Source organism: Coptis chinensis, chromosome 1, assembly GCF_015680905.1.
Source record: "Coptis chinensis isolate HL-2020 chromosome 1, ASM1568090v1, whole genome shotgun sequence".
Lineage (NCBI taxonomy): Eukaryota > Viridiplantae > Streptophyta > Magnoliopsida > Ranunculales > Ranunculaceae > Coptis > Coptis chinensis.
In genome coordinates, this window is record NC_141456.1 from 13911073 (window position 1) to 13935549 (window position 24477).

Sequence of the window (24477 nt, forward strand, 5' to 3'; positions counted from 1 at the left end):
GAGAAACAGATAAGTCTATCATTGCTTTCTTTATTTCTTCTTCTTGTCGGCCCTTAGAGAGAGAGTTATATTGTCGTTCTAGAGGGTAGTCTATTCTAGTGCAAAAGTTAGACTCTTTGTTAACCATTGAATCCTCGTGAGGAAGACGCCAATCCACCGTTGCCTTTCTCGCACTATTGGAAGGGGCGAAATCTTTCCTTAAGGACAGCCTAATCCGCGCCTTGGTTATTACCTGTTACTCTGTCCTTGTCTTCTATTGTTTTCTTTTATCTGCATACAACAATTATTTGTTTCACAACCTGATTAATCAGTTTAACGACTACTAACACATGCTGACACCATGACATTCCCTATAATCCAACCACTCTGTTTCCAATTGGTAGTTACATAGTCGAAATTTAAACGTGGCTAGTATGATCTCGAACAGTGAAGGATCCTAATGCTCGATTAAATTGTACTGCATTACATAAAAAGAGTTGCAGGAAGGGGAGCGCTCCCCACTAGAACTTCTTTCTTGACATGTATCCTAATTTTACAAATTTATGAAAAACCTTTGTTAGATGTATTCCCTATGGAGCCAGAAGTGTAATCTCGGAAGAGATTGGTCTGACGTCCAACTCGTACCGGGAGTCCAAAGTTTTGATATATCCTTATTTCACCTCCCAGCCCTGCTGTTACAACAACAAGACCCCATGCTGTTGCCTGAATGCTCCTCCTACTGCTGTTGCTACCACCATCTAATAACCATGATAAAGACGAATATGAAGTCTCTGACGCAGAAATTGATGGACTGTCTCTATATGTAAAAGATGTCGAAGCAGAAGCAGATAGGAATGAGGCACTGTCTCCAATTTCTGAATTTGTTCTAGATACACGAAGTCCTGAATTTGTGCGAGATACGGTAGGAAGTCCTGAATTTATACGTGATACGCTCCGAAGTCCGGAATTTGTACGTGATATACTTGGAAGTTCGTCCTCTGAGCACATGTCTGCTCTACCCGACATGCTATATTTCCTTGGCAGGGGTGGTAAATTCTTCTTAATGCTGGGAGTTCGCATGATTGCTTCTTCAAGTGTAAGAGGAGTAGGAGATGGGAAAGGATGAAGATTCAGGTTTCTAGAGTGTGTCTTCGACTGTAGTGGTGTAAGCGATGGTTCATACTTGGTACTTCCAGGCCAAGGGATTGCAACTGAGACATCTCTACATTGGAAGCGTTCATACGACTGAGTGGTGATCGAGCCTTTACCTTTCCCACCACCTGCATTTTGAATCTCATCACGCTTCCATACATACACTTGAGAATCCTCACTTGCGCTTACAATATACTTCCCATCTGTTGTAAATGATGCTGATATTTGGCTGCTGGTGTTTCGGAAACCTGTCAATCACCAGGAAGCATAAGAAACATACGTAACCCTCAATGAATCTTCTTCGATTATGTCATTTGGTTATTTTTTCAGAGCCAATTTAATGACAGTAATAGCGTTGTGCTTGATTGAGGGAACCTTATATTCTGGAAGTAGTTTCTGAATTGAGCTTGATTTTGATTATATCATGGCATGGAAAAACAGCCCCAACCTCAACAGATCTCAGTAGCTAGAGCTACTTACACTCTTACAAAAGTACTATGACGTAATTTTATGTACTTTAGTTTTTGCTCCAAACAATACAGTACTTACCTCTGAATTTACAAGTGATGTCAGAACCGTCAAAGATCCGTACTCGTGAATCAGCCGAAGTAATCAACACCTCAGAGGAATTTCCTGGAGCAAACTATATAAAACTTCATTCAGTGAGTTTGGACCATATGCATGTCAAATCTTGTAAACACGCTAATATATATCAACAGGAAATGTACCTCAAATCCTGTAATCTTTTTTGCTTGCGACTTCTTTTTGTTCTGCACATCTATCTGGCCCTTCTGATGTAGTTTGGAATCTGAAAAGTGATGCCAATGTGATATGAATATAGAATTATGCATCCAAGTGCTTTTTAAGGGCAACAGGCCAGATTGAGTGCAACATCTTATGGCCTCTGTTGTACTCTTCTGTCTTGTTCACATGACTCAATGGCCAGGTAATGACTAATGACACTGTGAAAAGAAAGATATATATTCGTTTTAAGAAATTCCCGCACTAAAATAAGCAATGAATGATAACCAAATCTTACTATAATGTTCTAAGATACTTTCTCAGGTAAGTTGGGAACTGTTTGAAGATCTAACAAAACTATGTGCTTGTGATGCTGCTACCCTCACTGATGAATATAACCAGATAAACTATAAAACATTTAACCATGATTTGTTCAGATTACATACCCGAGATGCTGTACAAGCGGCAACTTCCTCTGTGGGAACCCACTAATGCACCCTTCAATGACAGAAAACGAGAAATCAACAGATGGACTAAAACTATGATAACAATCCAAATGAGTTCATATAACCTTGCAAAGTAAATTGATACATGGGCTAGCAAATGTTAAATTCAGTTCTTCTAATCTTGCAGGTGTAAATGTGTAATCTCTATTTAGTTACTAAGGAATTTGGGTACTCAAAGTCTCAAAGTACTTCCCACAAGCTTAACAAATTACAACTCCTAAACTCTGTACTTTCATAATGCTAGTTGATACTTCAGTTTCAGGTTAAATAAGGCTTACATACTATTCTGGTCGAACTGATTATGTTCTGAACCTGACTCAACATGACATAATCAAGTAACAAACTTCAGTTCTTTCAGAAAAACACATTGCAAAATAAATTTATCTGCACCTGGCCATCAGGTGTGTAGCAAACAGCAGTGACCATTTCATGCAAATCACTCCAATCCACAACTTTTCTCTCTGGTATACTCCAAATGCGAACCTTCGCGTCAAGTGAACCACTAATGAAATACGAATCATCCATAGGGTGGAACTGTATACAAGTCACTGCCCAACCAAATCCATGGAAAAGATGAAAATTAGAAAAGAAACACCGCGTTGACTCTTACTAGTCTGAAGATATAGATGAGAAGTAAATCGAGCTCAGTAGCAACATGGTTTGGCGTCTTACCATAATCATTATGTGCAAACAACTTTAAACAGCTCTTGGTTTCCATGTCCCATAGCCTCACAGTTTTGTCCATTGAAGATGAAAGCAGTTGCTGCACACCCAAATACATTTGTTACTAGTCTCTTCTAGATATGTCAACAGAGTTCCAATTATGAGGTCTAACTCCTAGTGTCTCATAACAAATTTGTCTGGAATAAGTTTCCTGTGAGCTGTGAAGTTCCTGACTAGTTGTACTGTGTAGAAACAATGCCCGAAGATGCAAAATCCATGTTTGGGCGGCTTCATTTCTATCATCCCATTCTAAATTTTCCATTTTTTTTTAATGTTTTAAACCCTTTTCATGAACATTATAATGTCATTATATTGAAGATAGTAATGAAAAGAACTTGATCAGAGAAGCAAGAACGTGTTACAAAAAAATGCAATTTGAGGAGCCGACCTGAGAATGCGACCAAGAGAGATCCAAGACATCATCCAGATGACCTTCAAATGAGCATACCGGTTTGTCTGAGAGTGAGAAGACAGTATCTGGCACGGACACGTAGTCAGGGATTCCTCCTCGTCTCTTTTTGCTAATTGAAGAAATCTTTCCCCTCTTCTTCCTCTCCGGAGGTAGTACTTGAGCATCCCCATTAGGACGATCAGGGGAAGTATTTGCCAAGGGATGATGCGGCGCTGAATCAGTTACATCCTGCGTTCTTCCAGAGAAGACGTCACAATCAACCACTTCCCAAACGCGAATAATTCTATCTTCTCCTGCACTCGCAAGGTACCTAGCATTAGAGCTGAATTTAATGGTCCAAATTGAGCCTTGGTGAGCTTGAATTTCTTGGCACATGTAGAGACCGGTCATCTCCTTATGGGATTTCCCATGCTGATGGACTTTCGTCCACTTAGAAGTACTCGCATTCTGTTGATGCGTCATTGAGTAATCCCTCTCCTTGTCAGCAATAAATCCATTTATAGTGTTTGCAACACCCTTTATGTTCTTCAACCATGCAGGCCCTTTTTTCTTGTTTACTCTGATGCTTTTACTCGCATTCATGATCTTTCTCTCACTATCTCCAAGAACATCAACGGTACCCATAGCAACATTTTCTCTACGCATTAGCTCCTTAACAATGGGTGAATACCCGACGCTCTTCTCAAATTCCTCCATAGTAAGTTGTTTCCCAGTTTGAAGATCACTAAGGCTACCAGTTGTTCCATCTTCATTAATGAGGAATGCCTTACCCGTGTCGAGATTCTTAATTAAAAACGAACCTCCAAAACTATTGCCTTTATCTATTGACAACATTCGACCATTTTTTTGTGCATCTCTAGACCTAACTTTTGATCTTGCTCGAGATGGCCTAATGGATTTAGCACGTAAATGCAAATTCCTATCGCCCATTGATAATGGCATTGAAGATAATCTGATAATTTTTAGCTTTGAAACATCACCCAGTAGTTCTTCTTTTCTATACTTGGCGTCGGCGTAAGCTGATAGTAAGCTGCCTTCAGATTTGGATCTAATAATTAAACACAAAGGCGATGGTGTAGGTGAAGAGGAAGGGGCAGGGGAGGGTTGTTGAGTTGGCTCTTCAGGCATTACTACATTTGAAGATGCTCTTTTGAATTCATTACTAGAAAGTCTTAACAATTCTCTGTCATGACTCAAACCCATACCTTGAAGAAGGCGTTGGCGCCGATCTTGAACACATCCGGGTTCTGCCATCCATATATTATAGTCTTCCCTAGGGGCTGAGGCGGTATAACTATTACGGAATTCTTCTGGAGGGGCAGAGACGGCAGAAACAAATGAAATGCGGTTATCATCATAGTCTTCATCATCATCAGATCCGGAGGATGCAATGTCGATGGAAACAACGGATGAGATTCTGTCCCTAGACTCAAAAAACTCGTCGTCTTCGTCTTCTAGTCCATCCCAATTCATCATCATCCTCCTCCTACTATCTGCCATTATACACATCAGGCACAATAAATTTTTTCCTACGTTATTTTTTGTGTAGCATTGTTATTCCATTAAGGGGCAATAAAGATGGGAATTTTGAATTTTTTGAGTATTGTTCTTGGAAGAGAAGGAACGGCGGGAAAGGGGTAAAAAGGTCAAAAGTGGTAAAATCCTAACGAGATTAACGGTTTGGAAAAGGAAAGGCGTCCTTAACTTTAGGAATCAACCTTTTTTCTGGCCAAAAATAGACACGGTCAAATTATTGTTTGGATCTTCAGGCCGAAATACGGAATACCTCTCGCCAACCCAATATCTTCTGCTCTTCTCTTCGTCAGTAGTAACTCCTCCCTCTCCACTCTCCAATTCTCCTATACTAATAGTATGGTTGGTGCAACTCTTTAAAGGCGTTGCTCACATGCATCTTTTTGAGGTTTATTATTAGGGTTTTTCTAAGAAATTTAACACATTGGTTGGTATATAATAATTATTTGTGTATGAAATGGGTGCATTTGATTATTAAAGATTAGTTTTTTTTAATTATTGTAATCATCATCATCATGGGCTGGCAGAGGAATTTGCTGCAGTCGATAATTCGCAATGTTGGAATAAGGGTGGAACAAAAATTTACCAACATTTCTAGTTCTCGCTTGTACAGCACATTGAATAATCCTTCTACTACGAGGACTATTCATCCTTTTAATCAGTATTTGCAACAGTTGGTAATGCTAACTTGTCCCTTTTACATTTTGAGATAGTAATACTCTTGAACAAGTTGTGATTGTGTGTTGTATCTCATCACAGGGAATTTCTAGTTCAAGGACACTGCTTGCAGATGATGTCAAGCCAGTGGCTTCTCCGTTTGCACCTGTTTTAGCATTAGAAAGTGGAAAGACTGATGATAGCCAGATTCCGGTCATTAAGCGTTCGCAAGTTCAAGCAATCTTGAAAAACATAAAACAGGTATTTTATCCATTTTCACTTGTCTATCTGTAAAAGAGGTAAAGTCCACACAGATTTTAGTGAACCATAGGGTGTGTGTATCCTCAGTAAATGTTTTTAAGTTGTGAACTTAGTTACACCCAACTTTTATGTTCTTGCATCTCGAGTCTTCTGAAGGTTGAACATCATCTTCTGGAGAGATTCAAAAAACCATCACTAGAATGCATTGAGCTGTGACAGAGGGTGTTTCACCCGAGAGATTAGGTCTGGGTTTCAGCATATCTCATTGCAATGCCAAAATCCTTTTGTTTATGAGGTCAAAGCTTGTAGTAATGAAGTAGAGAAATGTGTGGGAGCCTATTTTGTAACCTTATTATTATATATAATATTCACATTTTGCCTGCAAAAAAAAAAAGTGTGGGAGCGGAATTAGATATCGCTGTCCACATTCGAAGGAGAGATTTCGGTTGGGAAAGCAATGTCATTTAATTGTGGGGCTTGTGGCTTCTAAGAAATGAGAGGCAGTTTCACGACCAATCCCAAAATATTCAATTTACTACATCTTAGACAGTAAGATGCTTACCTTCCTAGGTCTAAGTGGTGGAGGTAGTTTTGTTTTCTTGCCCTCACTTTAGATGAAAGTCAATATGCCCTTACTATTGAACTACATTTGTTTAGTTTATCTAATATTTTTAAATATTGAAAGGGGATAATGGTTTCACTTGGTCTGGACCAATTAACCAAGACTGTTGAAGAGGCTGAAAATAAATTTGATACTGGACGTAGTCCAGCTGGCCCCATGGGCCACACATTCTAGACTATGTTCGATAAAGTTTAAGGTAATTGGATCATCGACCGGAATGATCATCTTTATAAGGTGCTGCAAGGATATTACACTTCAAGAATAAAAAAAAATACCGAATGAAAAGAAAATACCGAGCATGTTTTGTTTTCATTTAGTATTTTCTTACCCTCAGTACATTGAAGAGCTTGCCATGACAAAGTACTTGGCTGGATTTTGTCTTAAAATTGGCTTGGATGGGATATTAGCTGATCTCATCCTTAATTAGCCACACGCTTCATGCATGCTTGTTCTAGATTGTTTTGTCCTGGTGATCAGAAATCTGGCTGTATCTATTTGGATCTCATTATAATTTCCTTCCGGTGGTTTAGAGCCCCAAGAAAGTTAACTTAGTGGCTACATTAGTTCGTGGAATGCGTGTTGAAGATGCCCTGTTGCAACTGCAAGTAACCGTGAAGCGTGCTTCAAAGACTGTCTATCAGGTAAACCCATCTATGCAGACCTATATGATTGATTTGGCAGAGTTTAAATCCACATGTTACCACAGAAGGAACTTTAACTCTGAACATACACAAGTTTCCCTAGTATAAAAGACACTTCTATCCGGTTTCTGAAGGGGGATTACCCTTTAATAGGCCAACAAAAAAAAACCCTGTTTTGCTGATTTTAAAAATAATAAATAAAATGTTTTACTGATTTTAAAAACCTTTACTATGGATTGTTTATATTCTTTATCATTTCAATTTTTCATTTTACTATGAATAAAATGTTTGGCATGAAAATATTTAGATGTTAAGGTTTTGTTCTGTTTTTTCTCTATGAAATGAGAATCAACATCACAGAAATGCAATTACGTTTTGATACACCTATAAGCTATGAGCTTTTGGATTCTAAGTATAATGATGTACGATCAGTGTATAATCTCGCACTTTCATACGCCACATATCTTAAGAATATCCTATGTTAAAATAAGCATGCAAGGATCCCATTTCCTTGACAAAAAGTTTATCTTGTGATATCTGGCTATCTGCATTTTTTGTATGAAAGCTTTACACAGCTATATTACGACTTATCACCATAATGCTATTCTGTCTGATACCAGCAAACCCTTACGCCTTTTATAGCATCTCTAAGAAAGGTAGAATTTCTTTTAGAACTCTGATAGCTACGAGGAATGTATGATGGTGCAGGTTATACACTCAGCCCGTGCAAATGCAACCCATAACCATGGGTTGGATCCAGATCGCCTCCTCGTTGGTAATTTCCTCTTCATGTTTCTTTCTTAAATAAGGCATCAGTTAGCAATAATTGTTTTCAATACCTGCTTCTCCCATTTTATACCTAGTAAATTTACTATGTGTTGTGTCTTATTCTGGATACACTCCCTTGTCAACAGCTGAGGCGTTTGTAGGGAAAGGGTATTTTAAGAAGCGAGTTAATTACCATGCAAAAGGAAAATGTGGAATAAAGGAAAGACCAGAGTGCAGGTTAACAGTGGTAGTTAGGGAGATGACACCTGAAGAGGAGGCTGAGGTAGCTAGGCTGAGAGTCAGCAATTTCCGCAAGCTCACAAAACGAGAGAGACGGCTGGTCCCACATAAGCTTATTGAAACTACACCAATATGGAACCGTAAAGGCAGGGCAGCTGGTCAGGTGGACAATGCCTTGGTCTGAGTAACACCTTTAAAGATCTAGTGATCTTACATAAGAGTTGGCAATATCTGCCATCCCACGGAGCAGGAGAGCTGATTCTGCATAAGCCCAGTATGTAGTGCAAAGGCCAATCGTATGCGCCATCTGTATGGCTTGAGTAATTCCTTAAGAAGAAAACTTCTCTTATTTACTTTCGCGCGTTTCTTTCTTTTTGTGATATTGGTATAACCTTGGAAGCAAGAAATGAACATTTTCTTTCATGTTATGACTTTGTAGCTTGGAATAAGCCTGGTCCAACTTGTATTTTGATTTGTCTTTCTTTGTTTGAATTGTTACATTGAGGAAACTACATTAAGCGGTAGTTGTGAAATCATGGGTTGTGCACTTGTGCGACCAAGTATATTTGGAATACCAATTATAAAAAAAAATATTTAGCATTTTGGAAATATATTTATAGGTGTACGTTAGTAACAAAGAAGGTTTATTTTGTCTCCTTGTTCAAATTTTATGCCAATGCGTTCAGCGTTCAGCGTTCAGCATCTCATATTGTGGATGTGTCTAGTTGCCCAAATATTAGGCTGCATACAGAATTACAAATATTGATAGAGGGCATGTGGTCTGTAAGTTGTGTCGCCTTAATGTGATACTTTTCGAGAGGATTAATTGTCGCAACAAGAATCCCTCCTTGCACATCTATAAGATCATGCAGAATCATTCGATTGTCCTCCCCTAAGTGCTCAGCGCCAGACGACATAAACTTTGTCATGAAGGAAATCGAAATATGTCTGAGATAGCTGCCGGGCTGTGGCCTGCCGGTTTGTTAGGAAACAGTATCAAAGTTTCATTCCTTAAATGTCTTTGACAGCTTCTGAGTTCAGTTTTCTCCAGCCAAAATATGAAATACAACAAAAATGGTGTAAAATGTAGATTGCGTTTGTATTATAATTTTATGCACCAATAATGCCAAATGCATGTTGACATCAACATGCTTTCTCGTGTGATAGGTTATTTTTCCTTTAACTTGTTGCTCTATTAATAGTCAACCTCTTAGTTTGCTTTTTCATCAAATGGTGATCAACAAAGGTAACTACACAAGATTTAGTTTGCTTTTTCATCAAATGGTGATCAACAAAGGTAACTACACAAGATTCTTGAGATACTGGAGCAAACTAAAAAAGCTCCAATTAGATGAAGTTGTGAGATTTACCGGAGTCACTTAACTGAAAAAGCTTACCAATTTCCGGCACAGTAACAAGAAGTCATGTGTTCCACTGCAAAAATTTCTTCGGCACAGCTGCAAAAATTTAAGTGGCTTAGTGACTATTGAAGACAATTAGCTCTTTTTATCTTTTAGTTTTAGTCAATTTGGTTTATTTTGTGATTTGTGGGTAGAATTCCATGTTTCACATCACCTTCTTGTTTTTGTTTGATGAACTCTTGCAGCCACAGCCATTATTTTTTAATTATTTTCTGGAAAAAAAAATAAAAAATATATATATATATATATTCATTGAAGAATAAGTTCAAAATGTATTTGTATAACACATTTTCAATTTTAATAATCTATATTTGTCCTTTAATTGTTCTCTTTTGTGATTTAAAAGTAATTTACTATCACAAAATAAAAATGAATTCCTAAAACAAGAAATTGGTCCCAAGGCCCAATTTCAATTCAAAACAATTCTAGATGACAGAGTTTTTTTATAATCACTCACAAGATAAATTTCGGGTGAAAATAACCCTGAAAACCAATTTTCGCATGAAAATAACCTTCAAGGACAAATGACCCGGATTTGAAATAAATATTTTCTGATTTTACCTTTTTTGTCATTTTACTATGAACAATGAGTGTTCATACATTCTGCTGATGTATGAACAATGATTTTTCATACTCAAATAGGTGTGAACGATTCTTTATACAATATATTGATGTATGAACAATGATTATTCATGATCATGTTGAGGTATAAAATTGATTGTTCATAAAGCGTAGACAAAAATATCGGGATAATGGGTATTTATGATACTCAATTTCTGGATATGTATCGTGGATATATCCCTCTCTTTGGGGATATTTGACATTGTTTCACATGCAAATATCGTGGATATATCTAAAATATCGACAAATATCGTAGATATTGTGGATATTTCTTGATATATTATGATATATTATTTATATTTATTTAAAATATAATGGTAAATATTAAATAAAATTGTTATATACACAAAATATCTCCAAATATCCTCAAATATCACAAATATCGCAAATATCGTCAAAATATCGTAGATATTTACAGTCGTATATATCTCTTAACATATCGTGATATTTATATATCTTTTTCTAAAATATGGATAGATATCCCCAAATATCGCGATATATCGGGATATTTTGTACGGTTCATAGTCTTCATACTCCAATAGGTATTCTTACTGATTATACATTATATTGATGCATGAATATTGATTGTTCATACCCCAAATAGGTATGAATAATGATTGTTCATACCCCAAATATGTATGAACAATAAGAACAATTATTGTTTATACCCTAATATATGTATGAACAATGAGTGTTCATAGCTCATGTTGATATATGAACAATGATTGTTCATACCCAAAATGGGTATGCATGAACAATTATTGTTCATACTCCAATAAGTGTTCTTATTGATCATACATTATATTTAAGTATGAATACGTATTGTTCATATTTGTTTTGGATATAAACATTTATTGTTCATATCTGCTTTGGGTTCATATTTTTTTGTTGGTATGAACAATCAATGTTCATATCTGTTTTGGATATGAACATTTATTGTTCATATATGTTTTGGGTATAAACAATCAATGTTCATATCTGTTTTGGGTTTATGTTTATTGTTCATATAAAGAAGGTATGAACATTTATTGTTCATATCTGTTTTGTTCATAGTCCAATTGGTATGAACACTCATTGTTCATAGCTAATGTTTATAATTGGGGGTATAAACAATGATTGTTCATATATGTTTTGAACAATTATTGTTCATATCTGTTTTGGGTTCATGTTTTCATAGCCACAATCAATGTTCATAGCTGAATGTTCAACATGGATAGGTATAAACAATCAATGTTCATAACCGGGTTGTTTCGGTTGGGTTGAGCCGTTTATTTTTTTTCTTCAGGAGTATACTTGACATTTCATCTACCAGGGCCGTTGTTATTTCGCGTCAAGGGTAAATTTGAACTTTCAACCACCCGGTCTTTGTGAGTGATTAAAAGAAAAAGGTTGTCCTCTAGAATTCTTCTTCGACCGATTTGTCCTCTAGAGGGTCGCTCTATATTCCTAAAAACAATTTTTTTTACCCTAAATAAATAAAATTTAGTTATCAAAAAATAAAAATAAAAAATCATGTAACTTCTACATTTTTAGTTATAAAGAAATTTCAAATCAAAATAATTTGACAGAAACTCCATATACAGGTCATTTTGACAAAAAACAAACATGTTTTTCAAACATGTTTTTCGGAGTTTAGCATTCAAAGGCTGGAAAAACAAACGACCCCTTATTTACTTTATTTTCTTTTTGTGTCCTATATCCATGATGGCTTATTTGAAGCAAGAAATGAACTTTCTTTCATGTTATGTTTATATTTTGGAATAAACATGGTTCAACTTGATCTGGTTTGTCTTTCTCTGTATGAATTGCTACACTGAGGAAACTATGTTAAGCAGTAATAGTGAAATCATGGGTTGTGCAACAGGATATATGGAGTACCAATCATAAAGAAAAGAAAAATAAAAGTATGAAAAACTGATTGGCAAGACGCAGGATAGGTTGAAGGAGCGTACAAAACCAGGAAAATGAACGATAATCTACATGGAAATTAAGTACCCAAGCCTATCTCTCTTTCCTGTGATCATTTATACTGGAGGAAACTCTACGAGTACAAGGTCTCTTGTTTGAGAACATTCCAATTTGTTAAAGTTCTTGATAAACGGGGTATGAAATGATTGTCTGTGCAATTTTTCTCAAAAATTATCTCTGCCTGGATCCCCTCATCCATTCAATGATGGTAAACTATGTTTAAAACTTGTCAATCTGTATAGCAGAATTACAGCATAGTGAGAAACTTGAGAAATGAGGGGCTCTCATGATACCTCCCTCGTTTTGACCAAACCCCAAAACAAAGCTGAAAGCAAAGAACAAACAATTCAGGCTTTCATGGATTTGCATTCTTGCATTACACTCCTCGTTCCATTTTCAAATAGTAGAAAGAAAAAGGCTTTCACATTTTCCAAGTTTTAAGTTTCTAACCATACAAAGCTTTAGAAATCTTTTCTCTTTGGCAGCCTCTAAGCCGAACTTTAATCCATTTGATCAGTGATAACTTTTTCAACTCAACTTCTCTGACGTTGATTTCTTTGCCCAGCATATTCCATGTTCCATGCTGATGAATTAAAGTCAACTTGTCCTCTCTCCAACAACGCCTTCGGAAGTGTAAATCACGCGAGATCACCAGTCAACTTGTCCTCTCTCCAACAATGTCTTCAGAAGTGTAAATCACCTGAGATCACCACAGATGAACTAACATGCGCAAAGAAGCATAGAAACAAGGACCTCGATATGAAATGATGAATTTTTTTGGAATAGTTCCTGAAGCTCAAAGACTTCAGTTACCTTGAGGCATTGCCCTCAGCATAAGAATCCATAGCTACAACTCCTCTTCTTCGTCATCTTCATCTGAATCCCCAGCATTGATAGGCTGCCCATTTAGATCAACATCCACACCGTTCATCTGCCTCACAAACTGTCCTCTCACACGAGGCCTCCTCTCAGCAAGTCGTTTGCGGTTTATGTATCTGATCTTCTTGTCAAAACACCGGTCTTTCCTCTTCTGCCTAAACTTTATCAGTGCTGCTTCTCTTCTTTCAGTTCGATCTGGTTTTACTTTTGTTGAAGCAAAACTTGCGTTTGGATGCCAATGGTGAGTTGCAGGCATTTGACCGGTCTGCATACAAACACTGACCGGGTAGTAGGGGAATGACGGCATCATGGGCACATGAGTTGAACACTGTGGGAGAGAATTGTACTGAGGCAACATAGTTGAAGCATGCTTCCCAAAATCATGTTGGTTACCTTGAGACATTTGCACTGAAGAAGGCATCATAACTTGATTCATCATCCCATGCATATAATAGGGCAGAGAAGTAAGTGATGGAAGACCTGGAATATTAACTTGAGCCTCGTTGCTCGGATGCATCAATACTGTAGAAGGATGTTCCTTCTTTGAGTTTCTTGATTGATGGAACTCCAGTGAGACAGGAGCACATGACTTTTCTGTATAAGTGGTGCCAGGGATGGTTTCACTGCTAGGATAACTGTTTCCTTTGTGGTAATTCTCCACCACTTCCGCAGACTTGTGTACTGCTGAACATTGGCACCAGGTGAATTACACCATCTAGCAAGTGTTTCTTCCTTGGTTGCGCATTCTGCCTGAGCAGCAGTTTCATCTATACAGACAATTCTCTGACGTTTGCTTGGAGTGATGCTTGATTTGACGTATGTCAAGAATGCTGAGGATTCACCAATCTTTAATGCACTCTTTTTTGGACATGAAGAAACTTGTGCTGAAAATCACAACATGCAGAGTTCAACAAGCAGAGTCATAAGTCTGTGCTTCAGACTTTCTCTGAGAGTAATCTCTCTGGGAATACAGCGCTATATTGTCAGAATAAATAATGCTTTCGCCAAGAAAAGCATTTAGGGAAAAACATACCCTAACTGATGGGGAAGAAAACTGTTGAAAATACCACTAGTAACCACAAAATGGTGGGAGCCGAACGAAGAAGAAGAAGGACCTGAAGAGAAGAGACAAATTGAATGGTGGTGTTTGAAGAGAGATCAGGGGTGGTTTTGTGTTCAGCGAAAAAAAGAGAGAGAGGTGTGTTTGTGATTCGGCAGACAGACGGACAAAGTGCATTTTCGCTCCCTTGAGCCAAGACCTCACTTCGTTCGGGATTAAAAAAATCAACTAAAGGACAACAGCTGCAGTAAAATTTTGTATATGAAATGCTTGTCAGACATTTTCTTAAAAATCAGATAGGCCATTGGGAAATACTCAGATACTTGTCATGAGTCCCATGAGATATTACATCTAAAGAATTGAATTAAGTAACAATGATGCAGACCATTAGAAGCTCACCTGTTTGCTGAATAGGTCTCAGCACATCAGGGTAATATTCAGACGGTCTATTGAGTGCAGGTTCTACAGATGCAGCAGCATTGGACTGCACAGTAAAAACAGATTAAAAAGGTAGAGTTAAGATACATTCTAGACATTAATTGAATAAGCATCCTGAAATTTCAACAGTGGAAAACAAAATATGGTCTTAGCCAACAATGAATGGAATGCAAAAACATTGCAAACCAAACCCAGTGACCATGGTAAAATTTTAAGAATGAAGACTAACAATAGTACATAGCGACAGCCGGAGTATTTCAACTTTTTCAGCAAATTTTGCAGCTTTTGCCACACCTTGACCTTCAGGACACAAGCAGAACAAAGAATAATATCTTAGGAACAGGGATCTCATCAACGAAGACCATGATTACATCAAAATACATTCCTTTTTAGTGGAAACTGCACCAGATCCTCAGATACCATGACTCGCCATTTCTGGCTTGCATTTGCTTATCTGGTATTTTGCGCGACTTAAATCTTATTATTTCACATTTTCAATAACTCACATTAACGAAGACTCGTAATCATATAAGCTTCAACGACCTATCTGGAAAAAAAATTGGTGGATTAAGAATTGGACAACATAGGTTTGTAAGCATTGATAGAAGACGTAGGATGATTGAGACAACACCACTTTTCCAACTTCAGTTGAAGACCACCAAAACTCAGCATGTTGCAAATGGCTAAAAATGCTTCTGATGAATCATAAGGGCTTCAAAGTAGAAAGCCCAAAAGGACAAGATCAACAAATCCTGGAAACATATCTGATATACACCTCTCGACTGCCTAATTATTTTGAAAATTCATATGCAAATCATTCTTACCTCAGCCTCTCGATTATTCAAAATGCTATTTTCAAGAATGGTGCTTCTCATGGGACTTCTCATCTGTGTCATCTGAGAATACAGTTGTGCTGTTGGTATTGGCATCACTGGGGTCCGACGCTACCATATCAAAGTCATAATTCAAAATTTTCTTCTCCGACAAACCAAGCTGAAAGTAAATAAAATAGAAAATGAATTTCCTGAAATGAGTCCAATAGTCCATCTGTTTTATACTATTCAAGTACATGATAATTTGAGTTCCTTAAGAAATATAGGGTAAGGCACTAGAAAATTTTCTAATACATTCCCAGATACATATATATATCACATAGTATAACACAAAGGGAGATGGTACTCTAGAGCCCATTCCAACTTGAATTGTAGGAAGATCCTTCTCATGCTATGTATGAAAACTCTATGGATTATACACAAATGGTAGCTTATGACAGTTGAAGTTCACGATTAGACCATTACTGCATATTTTCATAGAGTCAAATATTCATTTACTTATTACCAAGCAAAAATGAAGGCATATTTTCATAGATATCCTAAGAAAAAATCTACATATGGCTCCCCTGCATATGTGCTAAGTGCTAACTGTCTCAGTATGCGATTAGCAGACAACACCAGGTCAACTGGCAGAGCTTGTACAATCCTGTTCTTTTTCAAAAACCAAACAGTACACAGAAGCAGAAAGACCCAACCGAACGTCAAAAAAATAAAATAAAAATCACACCGTTGAAAATACCAACCATTTGCCGCCTTCTCCACGTAAGCGTCCATAAGTTCAATAGCTCATTGGTGCGTAATGGCTTAACAAGATAATCAGCTGCTCCAAGTTTCAAGCACTTAACAACAACAGAAACCTCATCTTGAGCAGACATCACTGAGCGATTCAAAAGGATAAGAAACGTGAGAATCAGTTCACATGCATGCAAAGATAGCACATACAATATCAAATTGAACTTACTGATGATAGGAATCCGCCGTAATTGTTCGTCGTGCATAATGTACTTTAACAGCTTTAAGCCTTTGGTTACCGGAAGGTCAACTTCGGCAAGTATGATATCGATATCGGGCCCCTCTGCATTAAGAGCATCAATCACCTGTCTGGGTGTCCTCACTGAGGTTACTGAAAGGCACCAAATATAAAATGTCACAAAGAAGTCCCTTCCTACGAAATCAAATAAAATGTGATCGTACATGCAGTCTGAAAGTATATACTAAGATTAAGAGATGTGGAATCCTCTCAAAAGAAAGAGTTTATAGTAAAGCTTGTATAACAATAAAACCATGGGAAGAGGAAACCACCATAAGAGTAATTGAGAAAAATGTCAAGAAACAAAAACTTTGAGTGACTTCTCTTTCTCCAAAATACTTGCCTCCGTTTTCAGAGCAAAAGACCCATAAACAAACAATAACCAAAGTTGAATGCAAACAGCCAAATGGCTTACCAAGAAGAATTGATGCCATACAAATAGTTACCAATATAAATATGCAATGAGATTGTTAATAATTCTAATGGCAAGGGCAAAGTGTCTCATTAGCCACCCTTATCTCAATTACATAAATCCTATAGTGCCATTCTACAAGCCCAGTCGGAGAGATACTAAGAGATAAAGTCAGTCAAAATGATCTTGGCTTTCACGACAAAAGCCAAACTCATAGTACAGGTAATAAGATAACAAATCCAAAAGCAAAATTCCAAGACTGTAGCTCAGTTCACTACTTTGTTCCAAAATCTAAATCCAAATAAACGCCCTTGGAATTCTCTAGTTCAAACTATGCCTTCTGCAGAATAATCCAGTAAATAAACAAACTTTTTATATCAATTGAACAATCATAAATTTCAACTTTGATATGATTCTCTTCCAAACTCAAATTATACAATTTATAACCAATCTCAAATTATACAATACAACCCCATCCTCATCATCACTTCCATCCGTAAATACAAGTCATGTTCCTTCAATTGAACTCCACCCAAAGTCAATAACAAAACATTCTAATCACTCAAATTTGTTTTCACTTTGTTTATAAGCCCATAACAACAATCAACACTAGGTAACAAAAAGATACTAAATAAGCAAATAAAAAAAACAAGGTACCTTGATAAGAACATTTGGAAAGAAGAGTGAAAACTTCTTTAGAGCTTTTAGCATCATTATCACACAAAAGTATCCTCACTTTACTTCGATCAAGATATGGCATATTACTACCGTTACTGCTACCACCATCTTTACGTACACCACTTGCTTCATTTCTTTCCATTCTCTTCAACTGATCAAATGAGTCCAAGTCAACTTCTTCTCATCAAACCAACTTCAATACCACCTCAAACTGAGTTAGTTGCCGAGTTTTGAGTGTTGTCATGTTAACCTTATCTCACTATAATAACGAAAAAGTAATATTAAACTAACTAAATATAGTACGACCAAAATATCAAAATATGGAACTAACACTCACTCGAGTCCGGTTTTTGCTATCCTCAAATATTGTGTCCTAGCTGTCCAGCCTCACAGTATATACTGTCGGTTTGCATTGAAATACAGACATTTATGTGTAAATCTCCAAGTATTATATAAACGGTTGTGATGTATTTTGGACAGCTGAACAGCAAATTTTGGAACAGCATAACTCAGGTCCACTCAATCTAGTATTATGTACCAACTAACAAGAAATTTTATTTTGTCCCCTTGTAATTTTTATGCCAATGACTTGACTAGCTCATATTGTGGATGTGTCTAGTTGCCCAATTATTTTGTCTAAAGCATGTGGTATATAAGTTGTGATACTTTTCGAGAGGATTAGTTGGTAGTTTGGGCACACAATGGGGTTATTTATCTTGGATATTTTGCCCATCCATTTTTCGGTTTGCATCATGAATTTTTTATTCTTTTCAATTTGTAATTGAAAAGCCAAAGTCAATTTCTTAGAAATGCAAGAGTTACAACTTACAAATGAAGACCATTTTTGAATAGATGGTTGCTTATTTGCACTTTTCCCATAATGTTTTGAGGTGTTTAGTAACATGAACAGATTAAGTTAATTGGTGAGTTTATAGAATTAAGACTAGGTAAAGATTGTTTAGCCAATAATTAGGAAAATAATTGGGAACTGGTGGGGCCGGAAGAACGAACCCAACCACGGAAAAGTGACAACAGAGAGAGAAAAAGTGCAAGCGTGTGGGCCCACTGTAAGTGCTGAAAAACTATCCACGTAATGCTGAAATCGAAAAGAGAGACGTGGTGCAACAAGAATCTCACCTTGCACATCTTTCAGATCATGCAGAATCATTCGGTTGTCCCCAAAGTGTTTAATGCCCAAGCGTTACAGATTTGTCCTAATAACGCAATAAGTCTGAGATATCTGTCGGTTTGCTAGGAAACGGTATCAAAATTTCAAGTCTCGAAATGAATTAAACGACTTTTATTTCTTGAAATCGAATCAGATTTATGAAACCTTAACCTGCCCAAGAAAGTTGAAGCCTCGAAGGGAACCATTTGATTGTTTGATTTCAATTTTCCCCAACCATATAAACACGAGATAAAAAAGATGATGTAAAATGTAATTTGCGTTTGTTTCATAATTTATGCTCCAATACCAAATGCATGTTCACATAAACTTGCTTTCTCGTGTGATAGTTAATTGTTTTTTAACTTGTTACTCTTATAGCTATTAATATTTAACCTCACTTAGTTTTGCTTTTGTATCAAATGGAGATGAACGAAGTGGAATTACACAAGATTCTTGAGATACTGGAGCAAACTAAATATGCTCTGTATCAGAAGTCATACCAATCTATATGACAGTGGCTACTTGGAAGCCATGTGTTTGAGTGCATAGGTTTGTAGCTTAGAGACTTGGGTTGATTACGAAATTTATATCATTCATTCTTCTCTCTTGTTTTAAGTCTTAGTCAGTTTTGTTTATATAGTGTTAATTCCAAGACCTTAAAATGCATGCCTACGACTTTTCATTTAGACAATGTGTATTGTTTACCAAATTTATTTTTCCGTGTAAAAATTCCAAATCACTTTGGAATTTTCTTAATAATAGTACAATACATTTGTCGGCGTAGCTTGAGAAAAATCCTATGAGAATATAGCTCAGAGTTACAAAAGATTGCAGATCTTAAGTCTTTGGTAACTTGTCACAGCCCGAATTTCTAAACAATTAAAAAAAATGAATATTTGAAATATAAATATCTCAAACATCACTCGGTTTAATTGTCTAAAACCCAAATTTACTTGGGGGATACAACACATGTCAAAACCTAAAACCCACATCACAAATGGGATCAACTTAACAACAAAAATCTCCAAATCCTCAACTATCACTTTATTAAAACTTTCTTCCATCCCAATACAAACTTAAACAAACTTTAAGAATAACAATTTCCAACATCGTATTCTCATGTTATATAAAAATGTAACCTACGTTATTACATCCTTCCAATAATATCGGGCCTAAAGAAAACTAACAATTCGCCTCCGGGCATCTAATCCTAATCACACGCCGTGGTTCCAATCGCCTTCCACCTATATTCCTAAGAACACACCCGTTCTGCCAAAACAAAGAAACATGGGTGATTGAAAATGGAATTTCTTTGGTATGAGTAGACTAACCACATAAAACCATTATCATACTTTAATTATTCAAACAATCACTTTATATTATCCCATAACTTAATCATTCACAGCTTGGAAGACAGGTAGTTCCGTCATTTTAACCGGCATAATTTCTTCCCAAGCAAGACTTCCATTATATAACTCATTATAATAACTCGTTTTAATATCTAAACCATAGAATTAAAACTTACCGATATCCACTGCTGTATAAGGGTAGGACCGCGTCCCTGCACAAAATGTTATTAAGTCCTACCCTCCTGCAAAAGAAAGTTAGAACTTCTATATAACCTATGTAGATATTATATTATGTATTCAAAAGTAAACTCAAACACTCGCATAATCAAACAATACAACTAACCCGCAAGGCGAATACCTTAGTTCCTCTCAGAGTGGGTCAAATAATAACGGTCATTCATGGCACATTCAATGAATACCCTGGGTCATTCCTGCCACATTCAAGGAATACCCAATCCTACATTCCCGTACACTCAAGGAATATAACTAACCCGCAAGGCGAATACCTTAGTTCATCTTTAGGGCAGTCCAAACAATCTGGTCATTCATGGCACATTCAATGAATACCCTGGGTCATTCCTACCACCACCACCACAACAATACCCCAAGATCACAATTATCAACTTCGGCGCCCCATTATCGCTGCAAGCCTTCAACTTCATCCAGATCCACCAACAACTTAATCCAACCACAATCCCATCGCCTCCAAACCAACAAACCAATCAACACAATAAAAAAAGCGACATGGGAGTTGAACGCCATTAACGACTCAAGCTCGAGAGCTCCATCGATTCCAACCAACTTTTTCCCTTTATAAGTAAAATAACAACACGTAAAACGTAACTAACAAAAAGAAATCTAACGGGAAGAAATCTTTGACAAGAAAGCATTCATACATAGCCGTACTCTAGTTTGGGGAAAAAGAAAAACTAACTACACACAATATCGTTTTATATAGACAAGACCCGTAGAATTCTAAGCGGATAAAAAAATCATAGTTCTAGTAGTGGTGAGAGTTAACTCTACTCACCTGTAGCGCTATCCGATTATCAACCAGCTACCAGGAAAAACCTTCCTTTCCTTCCTTCAGTAAAAATCCCATTTTTTTTCTAAAACCCTCGCTGTGTTCTTTTTCCAAAAACTCTACGTGAGAAAACTCCCCGAAAAACAAGGACAACACTTATCCATTTACCTACGGGCTTTTATCCGTATCTGATAGTTATCATCTATCCATTTTATCTATTTTCATTATTATTATTTTTATTATTATTATTATTAGGAAAATAAAATAATAAAAACACGGGGTGTTATAATATACACACCTTAAAAGGATCTCGTCCCGAGATTCAAGGTAGAGTGTATATTAACCAAACAACAAGATCAACAACCAATAAAAAAACATACGTGTATACGTAAGTATACACACCTTAAAAGGAATACACATATACAATATCATATAGATAGACATACTAATATGCAAATCACATACTTTGAAAATGTATCTATATACGTATTGAACCCAAGAAATACGTGTATACACTAGCATACACAACTCAAAAGAATAAACGTAATTAATTTCTTCAATTGCCAACACTTAAGTAAACTCATTATTTCACAATTTAGCAAAACCCATATTCTTCAAGTTAAATCATACTAAGAAGGCAATGTAGTTCCTCTCATACCGAGGCAGTTAGTTCCACTCTTAGTATTTACCAACTAATCCAAAGCGCGTTTAAAAATACATATTATTTTTTTTTTTTTTTTTTAACGATCTTTCTGTCAAAACTATTTGTTTAAAAACTCATATGTTTCATCCACCACCTTAGTGTTTACGCATATATATCAACATTTCTCTCGTGTCTCACAAACACCACATGTTGAAAATAAAAATATAAAACGTATAGACCCGATTCATATTATCAACGGCCTACACTATGTCCACCATCACATAGGATCAAACACCTACAATGTGAGGCATGCATATTGGCTCACACACCAACGATATGCAAGTATACACACTGGTTCACACACCAACGATGCATACTAACTCTCTCTATCATCTTCACACACCCGAATTTCGGCTGAATTGGAAAACATTATTTGTTCCCCGACTCTTCGATCTCCGAGGTGTGGCGACTCTCAACTTCAAAACCCATAAACAGCTTTTAAATATCGCGGATAATTAAAACCAATAAAAATTTCAATTAAACAAATGTCCTCTTCATTACAAAATTTACAAATAAGATTAGGTTACAAATCTCTTTCCAATAACTCTTTATTTAAAATTACAAATGAAATATACAAAAACATTGTCTAGACTGAAAATCTATATCACCTTAAGGGAAAACAAAATACCTCCCCGAAATGCAATGCTAATGAAAAACCACAAGCAAAGTGACCAACCTTCTTCAACACTAAAGCGTCAAAACTTATCAACTATGTTCATTGAATGAACACACCCGATAAGCAAACATGCAAATCGGTTGAGATTATAAAAATCTTTGGTGTGAGTAGCTTCTAAAACAACATATACTTATACAAATATATACATAATCTATACGGCAGCTTAGTTCCTCCACCGAGGCCTTTACTTTCAACGACTAATACAACATCCTTAAGTTCAATAACTAAAGGGCGGTAGTTCCTCCATTCGGCTTTTTAACTTCCCACTAACCACACAACAAACTATACTCATAATAAATAAGGCATGTAGTTCCTCCATCGAGGTTTTAGGTTCTAACTAAACTATAACCCACCAAGCATATACAATCATCTATCTAAAGATACATCATTAACCAACACATTACCATAATTAGATTATTTCGGGCTTTCTTTCGTGTCCCTAAAATCACGCGTCATTATCTATGTCTTACCTAGTTTCCCTGGCTACCACAATCGCTACCCAACCGAACATGTACATCCACATGCCTCCCTTACATAATGAACCGGTCCGGCGTAACCACCCGGCGGGATGCGCGACACCGTAAAATCCTCACACGGAAGCAATTATGTAAGTAATGCCACTATTCGGCATAAAATATTGCGCATCATCGTTCTATTTTTGCGAACGGAATAATCAAGCCACTATTCGGCTCGCCCGAGGAGGCCATTCAAGCCTTCTTCGAACGCCGGAAGGGCCGCCGAAGGCCATTGGATTAACTGAAACGCTGGAAGAAGGCCGCCGAAGGCCATTGGATTAATCGAAACGCCCGGAAGGGCCAATCACATGAGTTGTGGTAGTCAGTTCTAGGATTTTCGTTATGTAATTTATTCGGGTGTCATACATTAATGACTCATAAACATTCCACTATATCACGTCGCGGTCAATTACCTTTATCGCTAAAGCCATAATATCTAGAAACATCTAAATTATATCTCATAGTCACTTTCATTTCTTTCACGTGCCAATATATTATTGCAGACTATACCACACTCCCGGGGCAAATATTCACCAATACTATATTAGCATCTCACATATAAAATAATGGAGTGTATATACATTTCTCCAAGATATTGCATTAATATAAATATCCCAAAGATATTATCTCATGTCACAATGCTTCAACGTGATCACATACATTTTTATTATAACGTATTAGGAATATAATATCTCCTAATATCTCAATATCGTCACGTGTCGAAAAAATACACAACATCAAGGTCAAATCTTTCTTAGATAATGACCACCAAATTATCCAAAGCTTCCATCGTGATTTTATTACTATATGTGTCCATATAATATACACATAATACGTAGCACAAATAAACAGTCCACAATCCACAATCAAAGCCCAATATATATATGATTTACACAACACTCACGTCAAATCTAAATTAGATAATGACCAACCAAGTTATACAATATTCGATAATATTTTATTACTATATTTGTCCACATAAGCAAATGTGTGAAAACTGGAAAAGTCAACATTCCACAGTCAACGGTCAAAGTCAAAGTCAAAGGCAACACATCATGGTCAAAGTCAAAGTCAACACGTCATGGTCAAAGTCAACATGTCCTGGTCAAAGCCAAAGTCAACGGTCAATGGTCAACAGTCAATGGTCAACAGTCAACCCATCAGGGTCAATGTCAAAGTCAACATGCCATGGTCAAAGGTCAAAGTCAACCATGGTCAAAGTCAAAGTCCACATGTCATGGTCAAAGCCAACATGTCTTGGTCAAAGTCAATTCATCATTTTCAAAGTCAAACTGTCGTTTCAGGTGTTAAACCAGGTTGAGTCATAGCCATGGTTCAAAATTTAAGGTCAAAAAGAATCGTGGCTCATAGGCTCATGACTACGGTAATGGTTCGGACCCAACTGGCCAGGCCCAAACCTTAGAACCCGAAAGTCTAAACCGTGAAAGACCCAAATAGATATATTTT

The 24477-nt window shown here is 36.7% G+C and overlaps 3 protein-coding genes across 3 annotated transcripts; 1 reads left to right on the forward strand and 2 right to left on the reverse strand.

Annotated features, from left to right (window-relative positions):
* Positions 1-414: 414 nt before the first annotated feature.
* On the reverse strand, positions 415-5063 carry LOC147522328 (uncharacterized). The gene is made up of 7 exons (XM_086592755.1): positions 3490-5063; positions 3051-3141; positions 2769-2926; positions 2319-2370; positions 1860-1939; positions 1681-1774; positions 415-1379 (listed from the first exon to the last, which is right to left on the reverse strand). Exons 1-7 carry the CDS (start codon positions 5020-5022, stop codon positions 541-543), a joined length of 2847 nt encoding a protein of 948 aa, XP_086448881.1. The 5' UTR covers positions 5023-5063; the 3' UTR covers positions 415-540.
* Positions 5064-5264: 201 nt separating this feature from the next.
* LOC147522329 (uncharacterized) lies at positions 5265-8846 on the forward strand. The gene is made up of 6 exons (XM_086592760.1): positions 5265-5434; positions 5574-5723; positions 5806-5964; positions 7117-7227; positions 7936-8002; positions 8142-8846. Exons 1-6 carry the CDS (start codon positions 5420-5422, stop codon positions 8417-8419), a joined length of 780 nt encoding a protein of 259 aa, XP_086448886.1. The 5' UTR covers positions 5265-5419; the 3' UTR covers positions 8420-8846.
* Positions 8847-12598: 3752 nt separating this feature from the next.
* LOC147522330 (two-component response regulator-like APRR1) lies at positions 12599-17896 on the reverse strand. The gene is given in 8 exon segments (XM_086567517.1): positions 12599-13809; positions 13812-14008; positions 14584-14668; positions 14852-14989; positions 15487-15615; positions 16199-16332; positions 16417-16578; positions 17555-17896. Coding segments are annotated over 8 exon segments (1725 nt in total). The 5' UTR covers positions 17718-17896; the 3' UTR covers positions 12599-13092.
* Positions 17897-24477: the final 6581 nt, after the last annotated feature.

Bases quoted from the DNA above. Each gene is read 5' to 3' on its own strand.
- LOC147522328 (XM_086592755.1), bottom strand. From the start codon at position 5,022: ATGTGTATAATGGCAGATAGTAGGAGGAGGATGATGATGAATTGGGAT. The intron at 2,927-3,050 runs GTAAGACGCCAA...TTGGTTGGGCAG, and splicing joins GTTTGCACATAATGATTATG to TGACTTGTATACAGTTCCAC. The intron at 1,940-2,318 runs GTATGTAATCTG...ATCACTTTTCAG, and splicing joins CCGCTTGTACAGCATCTCGG to ATTCCAAACTACATCAGAAG.
- LOC147522329 (XM_086592760.1), top strand. The intron at 5,965-7,116 runs GTATTTTATCCA...CCGGTGGTTTAG, and splicing joins TCTTGAAAAACATAAAACAG to AGCCCCAAGAAAGTTAACTT. The intron at 7,228-7,935 runs GTAAACCCATCT...ATGATGGTGCAG, and splicing joins CTTCAAAGACTGTCTATCAG to GTTATACACTCAGCCCGTGC.